Here is a 20,007-nt window from a genome sequence, read left to right as displayed (position 1 = left end):
ATAATAATAATAATAATAATAATAATAATAATAATAATAATAATAATAATAATAATAATAATAATAATATTTATTTTGGCAGATGAGACAAAAGACATGGCCATTTTTAGTACAGATTTGTGAATCCAGTGGATAAAAGAAACACTTAAAAACTGAAAACTTTTACAAATAGTTTTGTAAATGAAGGGGCTGAACAAAAATGCACACAGCAGTTTTCAGAATTATTTATTTAGACAATAAGAATAAATAATCCAAATAAAATTCAAGCTTAACAGCTTGAGGTTTGTGGTTGTATAATGTGTAAAAGCTCAATGGCGCTTTTACAGCACTTAACATCTGCCAGATGTTATCCAGGGGCGCACCAGTCTGTTTTTGGCCGCTAGGGGGAGTCCTATAACCTTACAGCTATACATGGACCAAAGTGCGTAAAACAGGGTAATCCAAAGCTTGAACACTTCCCATCCTTTGAAACACACACACGCACGCACGCACACACACACACGCGCGCGCGCGCATGCTGTCCCCCAACGAAATTCGGTGTAAAATTCAGAGTGAGGGAATCTGACTTCTAATTAAGTTTTGAGAGGGCGGTCAAAATTATGTGAGCTCCCCAGTATGTTGTTTCCATGTTAAATCAGAGCTTTATGCAGCATTTAGTAGGTCATAATAAACAGTTTCAATCAAAACACAAGCACAGGCTAAAAAAACCCAACAACAACAAAAACAAAAAAACATATGACGCATATTTTGTGAAACAAGCCCACTAGTTTATATGAAAAGCATCATACAATGATTGGATTGGATTAAATGAGATTACATGAAAGCGGCCTATTGTGGTTGTAGTAGGCTGATATGCAACAGCAACACCAATTCAGCTCTGGCTGGTGAACTTCTGACTTGTGAGCATCCCGGCGATTCAACTTGAGCATCCCCCCTCCCCAACTTGTTGATGGGCTAATACTGCCAGCTCTCTTAGCCTACATCCCTGTTCCGTGTTTTAGTGCGGCATGATGCGCCCACAGGAGCAGTAATCCTCTTCTGTGTAGCTGCTTCCTCCCTCATGCTCTCTCTTCTGCTCAAGGGCAAATCGAGGTGCGCCTCTGGCTGCCGCCGCTACGCACTGCTGCTGAAGACAGCGCAGCGTCCTCTGCGCTCTCCGCGGGCTCCTGGGACCTTTTGTCGTTTGAGATGAACGCAGAAGAAGCGCCGTGTGAAAGGGGCCAGAGCCGGTCCAGTTGTTTATCGCACCCCTGGCAGCAAAGCGACATGTCGGTGTTTGCTTGGACAAGTGTTTTTTGAGCGCGAAACTTTGGACTGTGGGGGGTCAGCTGTCTCCGCTCGGGTGACTGGGGGAGTTTTGGGTTCGAGAGGAGATGCGAGCATCGACGTGAAGACATGGATATTACGCGGAGGGTTTGGTCGTTCTTCCTGCTGAAACCCGAAGAATTTCACTCTGAAAACGACGCTTTAAATCTCGGAGTTTCGCATGTAAGTATTAGTCCATGTCAAGATTAATATTTACGTGTAGGCCAGGGAAAACGTCCTCTTAATGCCCAACACTTTGTTGTTGTTGTTGCTTTGCTTTATTTTTATTCACATTTATTTTCACATACAGTTAATTATAAAATCAAACAAGTCGAAGCTAAAGTTAAATGCACCAAGTCTGGTAATGCTCAAGGCATATTTAGTTAGCATTTTAAAGTTGCTCTATGTTGAGTGATCCAGTAGTTTATCTTATATACCGTCTCAAACTAAAGCTCCTTGCATCCATCTTGTTTACTCTTTGACTGTCAGGGAAAATGTTTTTTTTTTCTTGACTAAAACAACTGCTTCTTCATTATTATTATTATTTTTTTAATTTAACAAGCGTCTTGTTTCGTCGGCTCATTCCTTCTGAAACTTGTGTACTTAAGCTGTCTGCAATTACATTAAAAGGTTTCTGCCAGAGAAGTAGGTCATCAGTTCAGGGCAGACCCGGCTGAAAGTGGGAGGTCGAATCGCTCCTAACATGGCCAAGTGAAAACTCACTGTCGGCTTACTTCGACATCTTCTGAATTCATAAATAAGGCTTCTGGATCGAGGCTGCTTGATTAGAACAAAATGTCTCCGCTCTTTGATATCAATAGTGATAAACTTTTACCAGACCTGAAAAATGCTCATAGAAGCAACTTTTGTTGTCTTTTTTTTCCCAGTTGTGTCACTGCAGTCCATTGCTAAAGAACTTTTCATGTTTTGTCATTGTTCAACCATTGTCTCGTGATACCATCACAAAGTGTCGCATAATTGGGAAGTGGACAGAATAATGACGCATGGCTGTGAAAGATTTTGTCATAAAAATCTGGAAAGTGCCACTAATTGAGACCCCTAAATTAAGTCTGGAGGGTTTGATTCTGAAACAGTACTTCAAAGTTTGAACAACTTACTGAGCAACATAACAGCAGACCTAGAAAAAGAGTGAAAGGTGGATGTGCAGACCTAATAAGACATGGCTGACACACTGGGCAAAGGAGCGAATTAATCAGAGAAGCAGGGGTAAATCTGCTGCAGAGATTTATCCATACCAGGGAGAAACCGTTGACATGACAACTGGGAGTCCTGGATTTACAAACCGAAAGAACGACAAAAAGAAAGTCATTGTCGAAAGAGAGCTGCGAGATAAAGTTCAAACTACGTGGTACAAAGCAAAGACGAGTTCAAAACTAAAATGTAAAATGTCTGAAGATAAACTGGATCATCTCAAACATTTGTTAGTTTAACAACGAACAAAAAAAAGAGAAGAAATCAGGAAAGGAGCAAATACTTTTTTAAAGCATCCAAACCTATTTCTAGTCTCTCAATACTTAATAAATAATATTTTCCTTGAGTCCAACTAACACTATTACAGATCTGAGACATGAATCTATATAAATTGCATTTTGTGGTTCTGCAACCCACAAACTAGTGTTTTTTTTATTAGGACAGACCAACACAAAGTTACACATTATAGTGAAGTTAAATAAAAATGATTATTTTTGTTTGTAAAGATTTAAACCAGATAAATGAGGTGTTTGTAATCACACCTCGTTTATTCTAACACCACTAAATAACAAAAGATTTCATTAGAATGAAGGGTGAGGGTACAAAATGTTGATTGGAGCTTTGAACCTTTCACAGATTTCACTTTTATTTCATAAAAGTAAAACAAGTTTAGCCTAAACGTAAAACCAGAGCCACAGTGGAATAGTCAAAGTCTGCAACTGAATCCATTTAGGAACCTTTAGCCTTTTTTTTGCCAAGATAAACAGGTAAACATTTTTGTCTCTATATGTTCGTGCAAAGCTGTCAGACTTTTATCTTAAAAGATATGCAGCTGTTTCATATGAATTCTCCCCAAAAAACACCTTGAAATATGACTCTAAGATGTAAAAAAAGCAAAAAAAAGCAAAATAAAATCCACATTTCTTCTCACAAATGCTGTTTGGATTATGATAATTACATAGTGGTTACACAAGGAAATAGTAAGTTTTAGGTTGTCCAGAAGGTCTTTGTTTCCATATTCAGAACATATTTCTGAAAACAGAAACATACTTTTCTCAAAATACAAAAACAACAAAATAAACGTATGTCAGGACTCTGGCTCCACATAAACAAATACATTCTCTTTTATCTTGTAGTATCTCTGAGAATCTCATACTTCAAATAGCTATAATCAGATTGACAACGCAGTAAAATAAACGTTTGCTACTTGATTGAATGAAGCCAAGAAAGAACAAACTAGATAAAAGTGGAAAGAGAAATGTTTATCTGATGGAAGGAGTGATGATCACACAGAGAAATATTATAAACCCGTGTTTTTTCTTCACATTTTGATGATTATGGCTTACAAATAATAATAATGATTAATAAATTCAGTATCTCAGAATATCAGTGTTGTAATAAGTTAAATATACAGAAAGTTGAGTGAAAGAAAAAAGTGGGGCATGAAAAGGTACAGCAGGGAAAGAAATTGCAGCAGAGATTATTGATGAAAAATGATCAGAGGGGGCCTTGGTTCCCCCTCAGCCATCTTTAGGGACACCACTGCACAACAATGCCCTGATATCAATCTAAACATGTTGATTCTCAGCTTTAACAGTCAGACATCCGGCCCCATTGTTAAAATCCCGCCTTCAGAGTCAACGAATGCCCGGAAGAGAAAGTTATGGAGTTGGGAAAAAGCAATCTGGTGTCGACGTAAACACCTCCAGACATTTACAAAGGTAACCGTTTACACTGGAGATTGGAGGAAAATGGAAGATCCAGTTCTTTATATAACCACAAAATAATATTAATGTTAACAGCAGCAGCAGAGATCTTGTTTGTTTATGGAAGTACCTGAGCAGTGCTCTGCCGCACAGCTGCGCATCCGACCTGCCCCGCGTGAGAGCAGCGCTGCGATTGGCCCAGCCTGCTGGAGGCAGAGGAAGGGGGCAGATGTACTCTGCCAAAGACAGAAGACATCAACTCTCAGAGGGATTTCTAGCAGAAGAGTTCCTCTGCCTTTCAACAAAATGGCTCTCCTCTCATCTTTAGACTTCATGAGGTACAGGACTGGGATTTTATCAGATATGAAAAAAACATAACAAAACAAAATCAACAAATAAAAAAAAACAACATTAGACATGCAAACAGGTCAAGTTAAGTTGAATATTACACAAGAAATGGGGTGAGATGAAGTGGAAGCTGACAGATTCGTCTTCTACTTTTTGAGCTCACAGATGTTCATTTGTGGGAAAGAAATTCGGCTTTAAACACCAAGAGTTAGCTGTGGAGCTACTAAGATCAATCAAACAGCCCTATAGTCTTTAAAACTGTTGGTGGTATGTTATATTTGAAACTTTTGCACAAATTAAGATAAAATGAAACTGGAAAATAAATACCATTACAGCAGTAGTTTTTAAAATGACATGGCATTTATTATTTGCTGCCTCGGGTAAGCTTGTTACAGTAGTGGAATTACATAAATAAATAAAAATGAGCTTGATAATTTCCATTCATTTTCATTATTTTATATTTACTCATTTCCAAGTAAATAAATTTTACAAAAAAAATATATAGTCGCGATATCATGATGCTAATTTCAATATTTGAAAAGAAAAGATAAGCAGACCTGTCCATTATTAGAAATGAAACAATCGTCACAACTCTTTATTTCCCAGAGAAAGATTTCAAAGATCGGAATGAAAAATAGAATAATGCAAAAGGTAAATAAAAAGAAAATAAATAATGATAAATACAAATAAATAAATAAAAGTAGTCAAACTAAGAAGATAGTGTTAAATAATGGTAAAGTGTAACATTTATAAAAGAGTAGATTATCAGGGTGGTTTTGTCAAGTTTGGTTCCTTTTGGATCGTCTGAATTTCACATAACTTACCCAAATTTGCCACCAACAACAAAATTGTTCAGTTTTGTAATTATGTGTATATTTTTCATGATAAATATTATATCCAGTCATCTAGGTCCAGTTTGTCCTGTAGTAACCATTTTTATTAGAATATTTTTTTCCTTAATAAATTAGTCATTAGTCTGTTTCTTTTTGACGCCTCTTGATTCAATCTGCCAAACGACAAACGCTCGCTCTCTGATCTTGTAGATAATGGCCCGTCTATCTCGTAGCGCACCGTTCATCTCTTTCCAGTAATCTTTTGTAATTGTCCCGAAAAGCATGATAATTTCCCATCTGATGATTCATCTTTTTTGAAGGGCAATTTTGTTTACAGAGACGTCATGAACATGATTTTTGATTTTCTCCTTTATTTTGTTGTTTTTGGTTGTTTTTTTTATCGGATGTGTAAAATATCTTCCATTTCCCGAGTTTTTTTGTTGTTTTTTTTTACAAAAGTTAAAGTTTATTTATCTATGAGAGGGCAAATTTGCATTATTACTATACCATTATCAATATCTTACTCAAAAGCGACAGTATTATCGTTTATCACAAGAACTGCTGGGACAATTTCAAATTTGTGATCGTGACCGGCCCAGCCTGAGCAAAATAAAACGACTAAGTTGCATTCATAACTTCCTCAAACAGTTGCTCTTATCGTGTGCTCTGCTCCACTTTGAATCTAATTATATTAATTATTCAAAGCGATGATGACCATATCACATCTGGCTGTTATGGGAATTAAATTTCATTCAACTAAAACACTCTTCTCCTCCTCCCCACTCTGCTGAATTTAATACTGTACACGTCCTCCTGCAAGTAAGCTGTGCACTCTGGCAGGTCTGCTCTCTGTGCATTTCAAAGTAGATTAATTACACACTTTAACAGTATGTCGTTGCACAGATTGGATTATCATCACTGGTTGGTTGCTGTGTCGCTTTACTTTTACGAAGCAAAAAATAAAGAAATAAAAAATGCCGTATATGTGTTTCTCTTGCATGACGCCGTACCACCGGGACAGAGAAATCATTAGATCAAACGTGTTTTATCGACTTTGTGACATTGAGAATGCGCGTCGCGACAGCAAGCGAGACAACAATGTCACTGCACGAGATGAGCCGATCTGGTATCAACCTGGGCCAACTAAGCAGATCAGCGGGGAGCAGATAGCTAGCGTCTGGCTGAACGTGTGAAGGGATCAATGCATTTCAGGAGAGCAGGAGATGGAAGACCAGGAGCTTAGGCCACATGAAAGGGATACAATGGGCTTTTCTGTGTCAAACGGGGGAACACGGAAATGTAATCCTCTCTTTGGAAAGCTTTCCCAGTTATTAAAATATCACACTGTCCGTGGTTCAGATTCTGGAGCAAATTTGTAGTAGTGGAAAGCATTTTCATATTGGGTTTTTTTTTTTGTTTGTTTTTTTTATTTTTTAGATTACATTGTGGCTTTTCCTCATAACCGTAAAACATCAAAGCTGTCTTAAAGCCAGAAACCTGGTTTCTCAGAACAACTAAACACACGTTCCACTTTCAGGAACAAGACGTGCAGATTTTGTTGGGGCTGCGCTAGTACCACATTCTCCGGATTATAAGTCGCATCATTCAAAAACTGTGTCATGTATAAGTGAAGATAAGTCACATTTATTTAGGAATTGACAAACGTGAGAGAGACCTTGTCTGTGTCTTGTGACAGGTTGTGTTCAGTTAGCTGATTTTTCAACTGTCAGTTTTTCTGCTGAGCTTTTCACCAGCAGAGAGAAGCGGAGACGCATGCAGTTTAAATTGCATGAAGTGGTAACATGAAGGCCAGCCTGTAAGGAGGTTTTTTCTCTTTTTTGTTTTTTCGAAACAGCATGTTCTTTAAAGGGGAAGGACTATGTATCTTCCAGTGCAATCAAATAACTATGTTAATTACAGTTAGAAAATGCTATATTACTCTGTTAACCCTTTAACAACGTTTGTACCATTGTTGCACTGAGAAGTAGCTACTATAATGAGCTCAGCAGATGAGCTCAGTTCCACCCAGTGTTTGCTAATTGCTGCTGGCTAGTCTGAAGGAGCTGAGTAGCGGAGGGAGGATTGTTCTGTGAGGCAGAAGCTTGGAAACTGCATCTCCTAGGACGAACTGCGCCTCGAAGGCGGTGCTAGGTCCACCCAGATGTTTTACACAGCTGAATGGTTGCCATGGGAAATTCAAGGATTTCTCAGACATGCATGAAAGAATCAGGCAATACTCCAGGTATGTTTTTGATGAGGGAACAACATTATAACTTGATGTAAAACTGAGAAAATGTGCAGTTGTTTATACGTAGTCTTGCTTTCAGCTCGCTATGAGAGAAATGGTAATGTTTAATCCTTGGTTCAAGTCTGTCAATATGGATTAACATTTAACACAACAGTCAAAAAATGTGTCACGAAGAGGAAAAACAAACATATATATATAAGTTGCACCTGACTATAAACCACAGGACCAGCAAAACTATGAAAACCTGTCTGACCTACAGCTGGGAAAATACAATACTTACCATGTTAGTTCGATTGACCAGTAAGCCGTCTTACAGCTCAACCTTTAAGTGTAGCAAAGGGAACAAAGCAGGTTGACATCTTCTAAGTTATCCATCTACTGAAGCTTCCATTGTCTACACCCACTGATTTGTGCTAAGTTGCAGAGGTCATTAGGCGAGAGGTGGGGTACACCCTGGTCAGGTCGCCAGAGACACACAGGACATACAACCATGCACACACACAATTCAAAGAGAAAATTTGGGATTCAAACCCATGACCTTCTGCTGCAAATGGTGCTACCAACCGGGCCACCGCGCAACCCACATCCTCTTCCTATCTCAGCATATCTTGGAAAATCTCTCTTCAATATTTCTGACCTTTTCTCTGTCTCCCTCAGAATAAGTAAATTCTAGTACAGGACGATCAGGATGAAAAGATGGCAGCCATGCTGTTACCAACGGGTCCTGACGGCTTGCGGCGGTTCACTCGCGAATCCCTGGCTGCCCTGGAGCGGCGGGTGGCGGAGGAGCAGGCCAAGAGATCCAAGGATTGCACCGAGGCTCAGAAGAACGCCGAGGCGGCCAAACCCCGCGCCGACCTGGAGCCGGGCAAGCAGCTGCCGCGCATCTTCGGCGACGTCCCTCCAGAGCTCGTCGGGGTTCCACTGGAGGACATCGATCCCTTCTACTACAAGAACCAGAAGGTGAAAACTTTTAAGATTTTTTTTTTTCTCAAAGTGAAGACAACAGCGCTTATCTTTCTTTCTGAGAATATTTTCCCTCTCAGCTAAACAACTTCTCCAGTTCTGATGATGGGCTGGAAGCATTGAGTTGTAGTCAGATAGTCAGTATATGTATTTATTTGGTAATTTTTTATATTTCCATACACAAGTCGAAAAAGAAAAACCACAAAATGCTGAAAAAGAAAAAACACAAAACTAGCACTATAATATTTAAATAATGTTTGATAATCCTCTTGTCAAACATTATTTAAATTCTTGTCAATGCCATGAACAAAAAGTGTAGACCAAAACATAGTGCAGGTAGAAGCATAAACTTATTTTACTCTCACTTTCTTATAAATGTAAAACTTAAATGACAAATCAAAGCAGCAGAATCTTTCCTGCATATTTTTCTAATATCTCCAAGGAATTCCAGCTGCTTGTAGACAAACTAATACAAGAGTGGATTGTCAGACGTTATTGTATTTGTTTGTTTAGCAAATAATTTTAATAATTTTCTTTAAGAGTGAAAAACAGTTTTCACCTCACAATTATTCCACTCTAACTGAAGGATAATTGTTTTTAAAGTTAGCCTTGACCTTTAGTATTTTTTTTTAACAAATCCTCTCTTAATTCATAATTTATTTCTTTAAATTCGAACCACTTTTGTGTACAGCTAGGAATTACACTAACCTTATAACAGAAACGAATCATTATACGTTTCAGATCTTTTAGATGTTTTGCTAACTTCTTCCCAGAGCTAAATAGAAGTTGGCTTAGCCTAGCGATGCTGTGCTGCCCATAGATATGCCTGTTTAAAAACTGTTTAACAGCGGTCCATCGGTGCATATTGCTAATAATAACCAACCAATAATCAACATTTCCGGCAGGTTTATAAAGTCAGTTGATCTCCAATGTTAAGCACTAATTACTATTTCTGGATTTTAAAAAGAGGGAAAAAGAAAATGGAGAAAGAAGCGCTTCAGACGTCAGTCTCTGTTTTCCCAGGTAAATCGCTGCTTCTTGAAATTTGTCATAGCGCCATGTTTGGCCTGATGCCCGTCACACTGACCAATCACAGGACACCAAATAGAGAGTTCTTTATTTATTTATTTATTTATTTATTTATTTATTTATTTTTTAAATAATGAAACTCTTTGGCTACAGCAGCGTAACAGAATTTAGGATTTTCTTACTTATTTTACCGTTTTGCTCTCAGTGCGTGATTTGTCACAGTTCCAGTTGTTTTGTTTTTTTAAATACTTTAGATATGGCGAGCCACTTCTTTACGACTGAAGACCCATACCCAAATATGAATATTCTTCCATCTTTCCAATCATGAGGACCGATTAGGAAAATGTTCCTTTGTGTCTCCTCAAATTTATTCTCTGGGTTAAACAGGAATATCTTTATTTTATTTTATTTTTTTCTATTTTATTGTATGTAGTTGTTTTTAAATTTAGAGCAAGATGCACATTTTGTTATAAAATATGAATTTATTGTATGATTTTTCACACATCTCAAACCAGGAGAAAACAAACAAAATAAAAAGAGGAATGTTGTCAATCCAAATGATGCACATTAACAATCCAACGACACACACACACACAAAAAACAATATAGTTAACATGAACTTGTTAATATAACCCAGACATAATTTTCCCCTTTTTAAATATTCCACATTAGTTGATAAATAATAACTCATTAAAGAAAGAGTTTCATTTTGAAATGCATTTGGAGTTGCTGTCTTAGTGTCTAACGCGTAATAAGTTTCCACTAATGGAAGAATCAATAGAAACCTCCCTTTGGAGAGGAAATGTTAGCGATCCTTCAAATCATTTCTTCGTCGCGGCTCGCCGTGACTAAGACGGCCTCTCTGCGTCTCTTTAGATATCTGTGGATTCTGAAATAGGATTAGCAAGTTTTGATTTGCTGAGCTGGTGGATCAGGCTGCCGCCCATTAATGGAGAGATGAAAACAGGACATGGCAGCCATTCTCAGGGTCTCTTTGTTTTGGCATGTGATGCGCTGCTGGATGGGAGGATTATCCAAAGACCTGGAAATATTTAAATAAATGCCACATCTGTTGGGGAAACATTCCGTCCGCTTTGGAGTTGCCTCCATTATCTCAACTTGCCCCGATGACTGCCTGTGGTGGAAGTTAGCACAGATGGCAGACAGAGAGATTGAGTCAACACTGTGCTGCTGCTCCCTCTCGGTAAAAAGGAAACAGCTGAACAGCTGCTGCCGGCTGACGTGCAGCCTCTCTCAGCAACATAGCACGAGAGATTCGCTACGTTACAATGTTTGAAAATGGGATTTTTTCCCCCCACATTAACACTGGTGTTTGTCTTTTGCTTCTCTTTGCAGACTTTTATAGTACTTAACAAGGGGAAAGCCATCTTCAGATTCAGCGCCACGTCTGCACTTTACATATTAAGTCCATTTCACTTCATCAGATCGATTGCCATAAAAATCTTAGTCCATGCATATCCTTTCTGAATGCCTTGTTGGTGTCCGTCTTTGTTGACTTTGCCGTTTTAGGTTAGGTTTGGAAGATGTTAGGACATTGTTGAATAAGGTGTCGTCTTAAGATTGAAGGTGAAAATAGAGACAGTCGAGGTAATAGTCACTACGATTTGACGTCTCACCTGAGTTAAAGTTAATATGTAACTTTATCTGCCAGATAGGCCAGTTTCTAGTATTCAACAAATTCAAACTCACTGGTTTGTATTTCGCTAGCAAGTGTGAAATGGACACGTTTCTGATGAGTACGAGACAAAAATACAGTATATGTGGCAAGAAAAAAACAACAACGTTGCCTCGTAGTTTCAATGTTAGTTTATTACTCTACAGTGACTACATTATTCTGTGTTCTGGTTCACTACCAGCTTATTTTAGAAAAACAAATGCTGTATTGTGTATTTCTCTGCCACTCCACATTTTCCTGAACCATTGCCACGTTGTTTAGCTATTTCATAATGTTCACCATCCTGACCAACTGCTTCTTCATGGCCATGTCTGATCCGCCAACATGGACCAAATACCTGGAGTAAGTAAAGCTTTATCTCTCTCCGCTTTTCGTGTTTTTGTTTGTTCATCCCAAACGTTGCTAATGCAGAGTTGCCGGGGTCTGTTGCTTTATCAGAGACTCCTGCAGAATTACTAAAAATGTGAGTATATGCAGATGTGGTGCATGTCGTGCTTATGGCACTCCTGAACACTACGTCGGCATGCCGTGGAATGAGAAGAGCTTTGAACATGTTTCAAGGACTTTCCTGCTGTGCATGACGTGAAAGATTCAGTGGAAACGTTCATCATCTGAGGATTTTTACATTTTTGTTGCAGCTTCAACAATTATATGAAGCTTATTCTGAGAGAAAATGTTTGATTTCTTCCCAAGGAATTTGATGAAAATAGATCATCTGCAAATATTATAAAATGCTTACAAAAATACACAAACGAGATGCTAGAAGTTTCCTTATACCCACATCTTTGGCAAAACCTGAGGCTAAAAGTTTTAATGTCTAATTGATTCAACTTCTGTCAGCAACAGAGAAAACTAGTAGATTTGAAAGTGAGATGTGTAAAATGTTCTTTTTCTGATCATCTGTCACTTCCTGAAAAAAGTGCCAACATTGATAGTTTTTTGTCAAACTTCCCTGCCAGACCAGAGGATGATGACAAAATCACAGGTGACAACTATTGATGACCACAAAACCCCCATTAAAATACATTAAACTCCTGCATTTATTCATTTAAACTTTTTTTTTAAGTTGAACTAAGCTACTAAGAATTTTTATTGATTTTCTGTTTTTCCCAGGCTGCCTTAGCTAGGTCTTATTTTCCCACCGCTCACAAGCCCTTTGTTGAGATGAAACTTTTTCAGATTGAGCTTTTTGGTTTGGTCTGGTGTAAAACAATAACCTGAATATTTGCACATATGTCCACTATTGAAGGGGCAGAATCATGAGTTTTCCAGACACTTTGTGCCATTCTATCGCACAATCAAGTAATTGACCCCCCATCTCTGAAAGTTGAATACATCCTCCATCTTTACTGCTTGATGTCTCAGATTTGTACATCGTTTTCCAGAAGGTTGTTGCTAATATCCTATTCCTATAAAAATAAAATAAAATGCTGTGGATATCAGATGTAGAGTGAAAATTAAATCTTTAACAGGCAATACAAAATGTATATCTTGCACGGATTTAATTAGCATTCTTTAAGTCATTAAACTTTACCTAGCTTAAAGTAGATTTACAACTAAATGCACGGCTGCTGGAAGAGGCTTCATGCTTTCACTTTATTAATACATCGCTGCTGCTCCTTGTTGTGCTTACAGTGCTGAATTCATATTTATGCTGATGACAATGTCCCATGCTGTCACTTTTTTTTGGTTTCAAACTCTTTCAGCATGTTGTTTTTATCTTGCTCTCAGTTTGCTTGCTAAATCATTTCGTCATTGTTATATTTCTACAGATAATGTCAGTCTCTCACCAGACCACACCGCAGCTATTGTAGTTCATTTTAAAGCAGGGGTTAATGTGAGTGTAGTGCCCATAAAAATGTGTGTGTGTTCAACGTCCCGTTTCCAACGATTCCCAGGTACACCTTCACTGGCATCTACACTTTCGAGTCGGCGATAAAGATTTTCGCGAGAGGGTTCTGTTTAGTGCCGTTCACCTTCCTGAGAGACCCGTGGAACTGGCTCGACTTCATCGTCATCATCATGGCGTGAGTAGCCGTTTCAAAACAGTCTGTGTGATTTAGCTAAACCCCCTGAGACCAGTCATCCAGACTGGACGTCTGAAAACAACACGAAGTCACTTTTAATTCACTGAGCTGCATCTCCATTACAAATGTGATGACATTTCGCCAATGTTGAAAAAGCACAATTTGCAATAGCGGTGTTTCAACTAAAGAAACATAAGTTTGTTCACGTGATAAATCATTAAAACCATGTCGCACCATCATGCTCCAACTACCTTACTTCTTGTCCTATTCCTTGTCTTTTCTATCGTTTCCAAAAGTTTGAAATGTTACCTTGAAGATGCTTGAAAAGTGCTTGAATTTTACTGTGGGAAAAGTGGACAAACCCTTACTTTACATCACTAAACTGGTAACAATTAATTTTAATAATTTTTGAGCCACACTTAGACAAACTGAGGCAACCAGAGAAATAATAAACTCATAATGCGCTCCATCTTAAAGTTGCACCCGTCAGTTTGTGTTGTGATAATCCTTTATGATCTAAACTTTCCCTCCCCTCCTGTCTTTGCACCAAATTCCAGCTACGTCACTGAATTTGTCGACCTTGGGAATGTCTCTGCGTTAAGAACCTTCAGAGTACTGAGAGCTCTGAAAACCATCTCAGTCATCCCAGGTGAGGCAGCCGTCACCTCCCGGCTTCTTCCTATGTAAAGTTACACAGTAAAAAATGAGCAGCAAGATTTTGGCTTATTTAACAAATTATAGAGAAATAAATGACAGTGTTCATGTTTTAAAGTCATATTTTCATCATGTTATTCACACATTCATAAATGTCAGAGTTCCAAACTAATATTTGAAAGCTAAGTGTTTAGATTTCAAACTAACTTTTTAGTTTGGGAACTAAATATTTATCTCAGTCTTAAATATTTAGTACAGAAATAAATATTTAGCTTGTAAATTAAATATTTAGTTGGGAGTTAAATATTTAGTTTCTGAACTAAATATTTAATTTATTAATTAAATATTTAGGAAGATAAATATTTGGTTTAAATTTAAGACTTACTTTAACATTTAGTTTGGAACTAAGTATTTAGCTTGTGAACTAAATATTTATTTAGTTCACAAGTGAACTAAATAGTTTTCTAAATAGTTCTAAATAGTTGCTAAGATACTTTTCAATATATAGATTGAAAACTAAATATTTAGCTCCCAACTAAATGTTTAATTTAAAATAACTAAACAGTAAATATTTAGCTTTTAAATGAGTAGATGTCAAAGGTTAGTTTGGATCTCTGGCATGTGAATAGCATGAAAATGTGACTGAAAAAAGAACACATTTATTTCACTATGACAGGCTAAATAAACTATAAAATTCTGCTGTTGATTTTTTATTGTGTAAATTTACAAACGCCACCCCATCTCTTCTCAGTCCTATTTTAAAAAATTTCCCACACCGTATAAAAATCAGCATTGGTCATCTCTTTTTTGCTGTGTTTCCTCCTCCGTCCAGGTCTGAAGACGATTGTGGGCGCTCTGATCCAGTCTGTGAGGAAGCTGGCCGACGTGATGATCCTGACCGTCTTCTGCCTCAGCGTGTTCGCCCTCATCGGCCTGCAGCTCTTCATGGGTCTCCTGCGACAAAAGTGCGTCCGGAACCTCGACCACTGCATCAACTCATCGTACACCCCCAACACCACCTTCATCTGCAACAACCGGACCTGGAGTTCGCCGGACGACTTTCTCACCAACGAGGGTCAGCGTTAAATGACTGTAGCTACATTTCTATTACAAATGTGCACAAATCTTTCAGATAATCTGCTAATGTCAAAAGAAAAAAAACACAATTTCACATTTGTTTTTATTAAATAAGAACTGAAATTAAAATCACAGGCGAATAAGCTTGTTCACATGATAAGCTGTTAAAAAATCTTGGCAACGATGGATGTAAACAGTTACAAGAGATGTAGTCATATGGAACACCACAGAGGTCATAAATGTATGAACATTTCCCTTTACTTCGACGCATGTACAACAGGCAAACAATGTTAAAGTACTTGATGTTTACGCGTTAAAATGTCACTCGTAATTAGTGGATAAACAACGTTGACATCACATCAAAAACGTGTAAACTAAGCCTTTTTATGTCTCTTCCACACAACATCACGTTCTGGTAGTCTGAGTCGAGTTTCTTCTCATTGGCTGTTTCTGATCCTCGGCCAAACCACTAACATGCACTGCAGACATTGTTTACACGTTAACTATGTGTGACATGTTCACGTGTGTTTGACGCGTAAACATCAAATATTTTACACAGTGTTTGCGTGTTGTATATGTGTCAAAGTAACACACGTTTATGACACCTGTGGCGTTCCATAGTAACATATCAGCCATCAGAGGGAGGCATCGGCGTCTCCTTGGAAGCGGCCACGTATGTGGTGTTTTGGGGAAAATGCAATCGACGATTTTACAGAAAAGTTATAGATTCAACACTTTGGAAAGACGCACAACTTTTTATGAACTGTGCGCTGCTGTGTGAGTTCTGGTGGATCCAGCTGCACATTATCTGAACCCCCCCTCACTCCCACTCCCGAAAACAAACCATCATCCTCCTACTACTTCCTGTTGTCTTCTTGGTGGTTTTTGCCAGTAGTAACAACAGACTGTTGATAATCCATCTATTTTCAAGTCACATTAGTGACAGGAAAAAATTGTTTTTATTGCAGTTTTGTGAATACACCTGTTTCGATATGGCCGAAAAACCACCTCAAGAAAACTTTTTGGCGAAACTTCAAAATCGACATGTTTCCACTAAACAAATGTATTTTTTTGTAATTTCAATTTGTGCAATTCTATGGTTAATGGAAATGCAGCTATGCCTGCTGTCTACAAGCACTTCACACATGCACACTGCTCTGCTTTCACCGAACTGTCACTCTTCCTCCCTTAGATAATTTCTACAAAGTTGAAGGGCAGAAGGATGCTTTAATATGTGGATATGGAAGCGATGCAGGGTAAGTGAATCTGCGCTTATTAATAATCTGCGGGTTGTTACGTAATGTTGAAATGTTTACCGCCGTAATGGCTTCTGATCCCCTGCATGCTGCTCTGTACAATAGGACACGGAAGCTCGGAGGCAGTTTTCATGTTGGCATGAAAACACAGCAGGGGTTGATTTCCTGTTGGCTCTAACATTACAGTCACTGTGGGGCTTAATGCACAGGGCTGTGATCTCATCAGAGGGATGGGCGCGCCATGAGAGAAGCTGCTTAATCACGTCAGCGCTGCCTTTACAAAGAAACTCTGAGTTGACAGCTGGAGAAGAGCTGTCATCACAGATTTTGTCCCCCAGAAAACCAAATAAATATAATTAGGTTCACTGGAATTTATCACAGCACTTTAAAGTGATGTTTTGTTAATGTTTAGAGAAGATCCTGTATTCAGTACTACTACTGATTAAAATCTGAAAACAGCCTTTTACGTTACTTAGTGGATTTCAGTTATTTCTTACCCTGTAGTCCAAGTTAATTTAATTAATCAAAATGCAAATCAAGAATTTATTTTCCTTTTGAGCGGACGACTGTTCCCAGTCGAAGGTTTGGTCGTGTGTTCACTCGATGTTTTGCTATAAGTGAAATAATCTAGCAGGGGAACTCATCTGTTTTCAAATGTTGACTGAAAACATTTTCCTATATCTTGCTGAAAAGTTACTTCTAAGTTAGTTTTGTCTTATTTCAAGCGTACAAAGATGTTTGCACTAAAAACTGGACAAAAAATTAATTGGTGAGGTTTGGTGTTGTTGTTGCAGTCTTCATCCATTTTCCTTTCTTCTATTCTTCTCTCCCACTCCCCTCACTTTCCTCACTTTCTTTTTCGTCCCTCTGTCCATTTTGGTTGTACGCTAAAAAAGCCATATATGATTTGAGTAAAGTTTTATTAAGACGGTCAAGCGGAGCGTCGCAGCGAGAGCTGTGTTGCCACGGACACGGTGGAGGTAGTTAGTCGCATAATTATCCTGCATCAGAGAGCAGCCACCCTGCCGTTTTTAATCCCACTCGGACGGCAACCTCCCAAAAAACACAGGAACTTAATCTCCTTGAGGAGGAAAATCTGATCCAGTAATTTCTGCTGAAGTCAGAGTGAAAAGAGAGGAGGGAACTTGGGGTAGAAGTTATGTCATTAAGCCTTTTAAATAGTAGGTTAGTGAGCTCAAACTAGACATTCAAGCTAAACAGCTGGATGTTTTGGGGGTTTTTTACCAGTCATGGTGACTTTATACCTTTTTGTCAACTAGTTTTGTTATCTCACTTTGATTTTACCGTTGCCTTATCATCAAAAGTGATGTTGTGTGTAGTGTTTTTTTTTGTATTTCCTTGCCATTACACGGCTTCAAAATGAGATGACACAGAATCACAACATGGATGACAGATTATAGGTCAAAAGGGCTGCAAGGTAGCTTATGTGTTTGTTTGCAAATTACGTGGCAGGCTTTTAACTTATGCGGCGTTTATGGTGGAACTTTGTGCGGCGGACTGTGGAGACAGGCAAGATACTAAGCAGGTCAGGACGGAGGACGTAAAACACAGAGGATGCTTAATCTTTTGAGTGTATTCCAACAAGTAATCCCTGAGTAGATTTCCAAATTAAAGCTCTGGATACGTTATGATGACACACGCTGTCACACACATGCGCAGAAGCAGGCACCGCTGAGCGGTCAGAAACACAGGACTTGTGCTAATTCAAATTCTACTTTCAACCTGGTCACTAAAGTTTGTTGTATATTGTTTGCCTTTAGAGTTGAGGACGTTTTTCATCAGTCCTGGTATTATGGTTAGGCCTGTTCTTAACCTCTTGCATCTCGATGCCCACTGGGAAGTCAGGATTGTTACTGACTGAACTGACATGTTTAACTTTTGCCCTTTGCCTCGCGTGGAAACCCGGCAAATTTTCTTCTGCTATTCATTAAATTATATGAACTGTAAGATTCTGAGTTGATCTCCTGGAGTAAAAACTGAAAAGCATGTACAGCAGCCTCACCAAAGATCATTAGAGTTTATTTTGTTATTTTGAAATGCAAACTGAAAAAAAAAATGCCCTCATGTCTTCTTCTGAGGTTTTTATTTTGTCTCCTTTAGCAGTTCTTGCTGCAGCGCCACCACAGGCGGAGGAGTGAACTGGTTTTTCAATAGTTTGGTTCGTCTGACACAATGCAGTGCCAAGCGAACATTTGACACTGTGAACCAACATTTGTTACCTGTAACATCCATTCATGCACAAGTCGTCTTCTTGTGCATGAGTGGACGTTTAACCTAACGTGAGCATTACGAATGCGCGCGCACACACAAGAAAAACACAATTTCACAATTGCGGTGTTTCTATTAAAATCGCACGATGACGGGATACGTCATTATAAAAACCCACCGCCGCTCCATCATCCACCCACTTCTTCGTAGCGTCTTTGTCATTTCCACCAGTCGTAACATCTGATTATGACACGACTTGTGTGATTTGAAAAAAGTGTTTCCATTGCAGTGTTGCAAAATTCACTCATTTGACACCAGCCAAAATATATTCCAATTTATTGAATATGACTATTGGAATAAACAGGATCCGGTACAGGAAGACATTTCCAGCCTCACACAGACATCGCCGCCCTTGACGTTAGTCAGAATTTCCGCTTAGCAGCCTGGTGAGACCTGCAGCTGTTCTCACAGCCGTGCTACGCCGCCCAGATGTTGGCCAGCCATTATGAAATTATTCCCCTCTCACATTGACATGGAAGTGCAGCTTGTTCTCAGCTGCAGGACTTAAATATCTGCTGTAACGCCACTGCGCTAACAATGAAGATCAGGGATGGAGGCACGGAGCCAAACATTTTTTGAAGCTGTTATTTGATATCCATCTGGCTGAGTGTAATCTCTTTAACTCGGGTTTATTTTAGAGCTTCGGCCTGAAACAGGTTTCAAGTGCCGTATTCAGTTAGGGGGTGGGGGAATGGTGCTAATGGAGCTGCATCCACTTACTGTATCAAAGATGAATAAAAACATGTAGATATGAGCGGTCTTTTTAACCTGAGTGCCAACAGAACTGCATCTATCCTGCCTGCTTCTAATGTATCAATCATGTCATTTAATAATCTGTCTTCTTCTTCTTAATTTTACATCCGTCACAGGAAGTGCCCGGATGGATTTGATTGCCTCAAAGTGGGAAGAAATCCAAACTACGACTACACCAGTTTTGATACCTTCGGTTGGGCTTTTCTGGCACTCTTCCGACTCATGACCCAAGACTATTGGGAGGAGCTCTTTCACCAGGTACAGCAGATTTTAATTCATACATAAATCATATCGAAAGTTTACTGGTTATTTTTGGGAATGGATTCGATCAAAGGATATTGGTGCTTTAGAACACCAATATCAGGAGGTAAATCAAATTGAAAATCTGAAAGTACTCGACAAAATGTTGTCCAATTTCACTGAGCTTGAATGTGTTGTCAAGAAGACTGTCACAAACTATTCTCGCAAAACTGGTAGAGACATATCCTAAAAGGCACAAGATGGTTCCCCAACATATTGACTCATAGGGTCCAAATGCCACAATCTTTATTTGGGAAAACAAAAAAATAAATAAAATTGTGCAGTATTTATTGTCGGTAAAAGTAGAG

General features: G+C 38.6%; 1 protein-coding gene across 1 annotated transcript in view; it reads left to right on the top strand.

The window, feature by feature from the left end:
- The first annotated feature begins 559 nt into the window (after positions 1 to 559).
- LOC103138370 (sodium channel protein type 4 subunit alpha B-like) overlaps positions 560 to 20,007 on the top strand; it is a 57,259-nt gene continuing 37,811 nt past the window's right edge. Inside the window, exons 1-9 of the mRNA XM_016671772.1 lie at positions 560 to 1,488; positions 8,310 to 8,615; positions 11,004 to 11,122; positions 11,596 to 11,685; positions 13,242 to 13,370; positions 13,928 to 14,019; positions 14,857 to 15,099; positions 16,294 to 16,357; positions 19,516 to 19,657. Of these exons, the coding sequence (XP_016527258.1) occupies positions 8,349 to 8,615; positions 11,004 to 11,122; positions 11,596 to 11,685; positions 13,242 to 13,370; positions 13,928 to 14,019; positions 14,857 to 15,099; positions 16,294 to 16,357; positions 19,516 to 19,657 (1,146 nt within the window). The 5' untranslated portion in view covers positions 560 to 1,488; positions 8,310 to 8,348. The remainder of the gene's footprint in view (positions 1,489 to 8,309; positions 8,616 to 11,003; positions 11,123 to 11,595; positions 11,686 to 13,241; positions 13,371 to 13,927; positions 14,020 to 14,856; positions 15,100 to 16,293; positions 16,358 to 19,515; positions 19,658 to 20,007) is intronic.

Source organism: Poecilia formosa, unplaced genomic scaffold (assembly GCF_000485575.1).
Source record: "Poecilia formosa unplaced genomic scaffold, Poecilia_formosa-5.1.2 Scaffold49, whole genome shotgun sequence".
Taxonomy (NCBI): domain Eukaryota; kingdom Metazoa; phylum Chordata; class Actinopteri; order Cyprinodontiformes; family Poeciliidae; genus Poecilia; species Poecilia formosa.
Note: the sequence above shows the minus strand (reverse complement) of the source record. Positions and strands in the feature narration are given on the sequence as shown.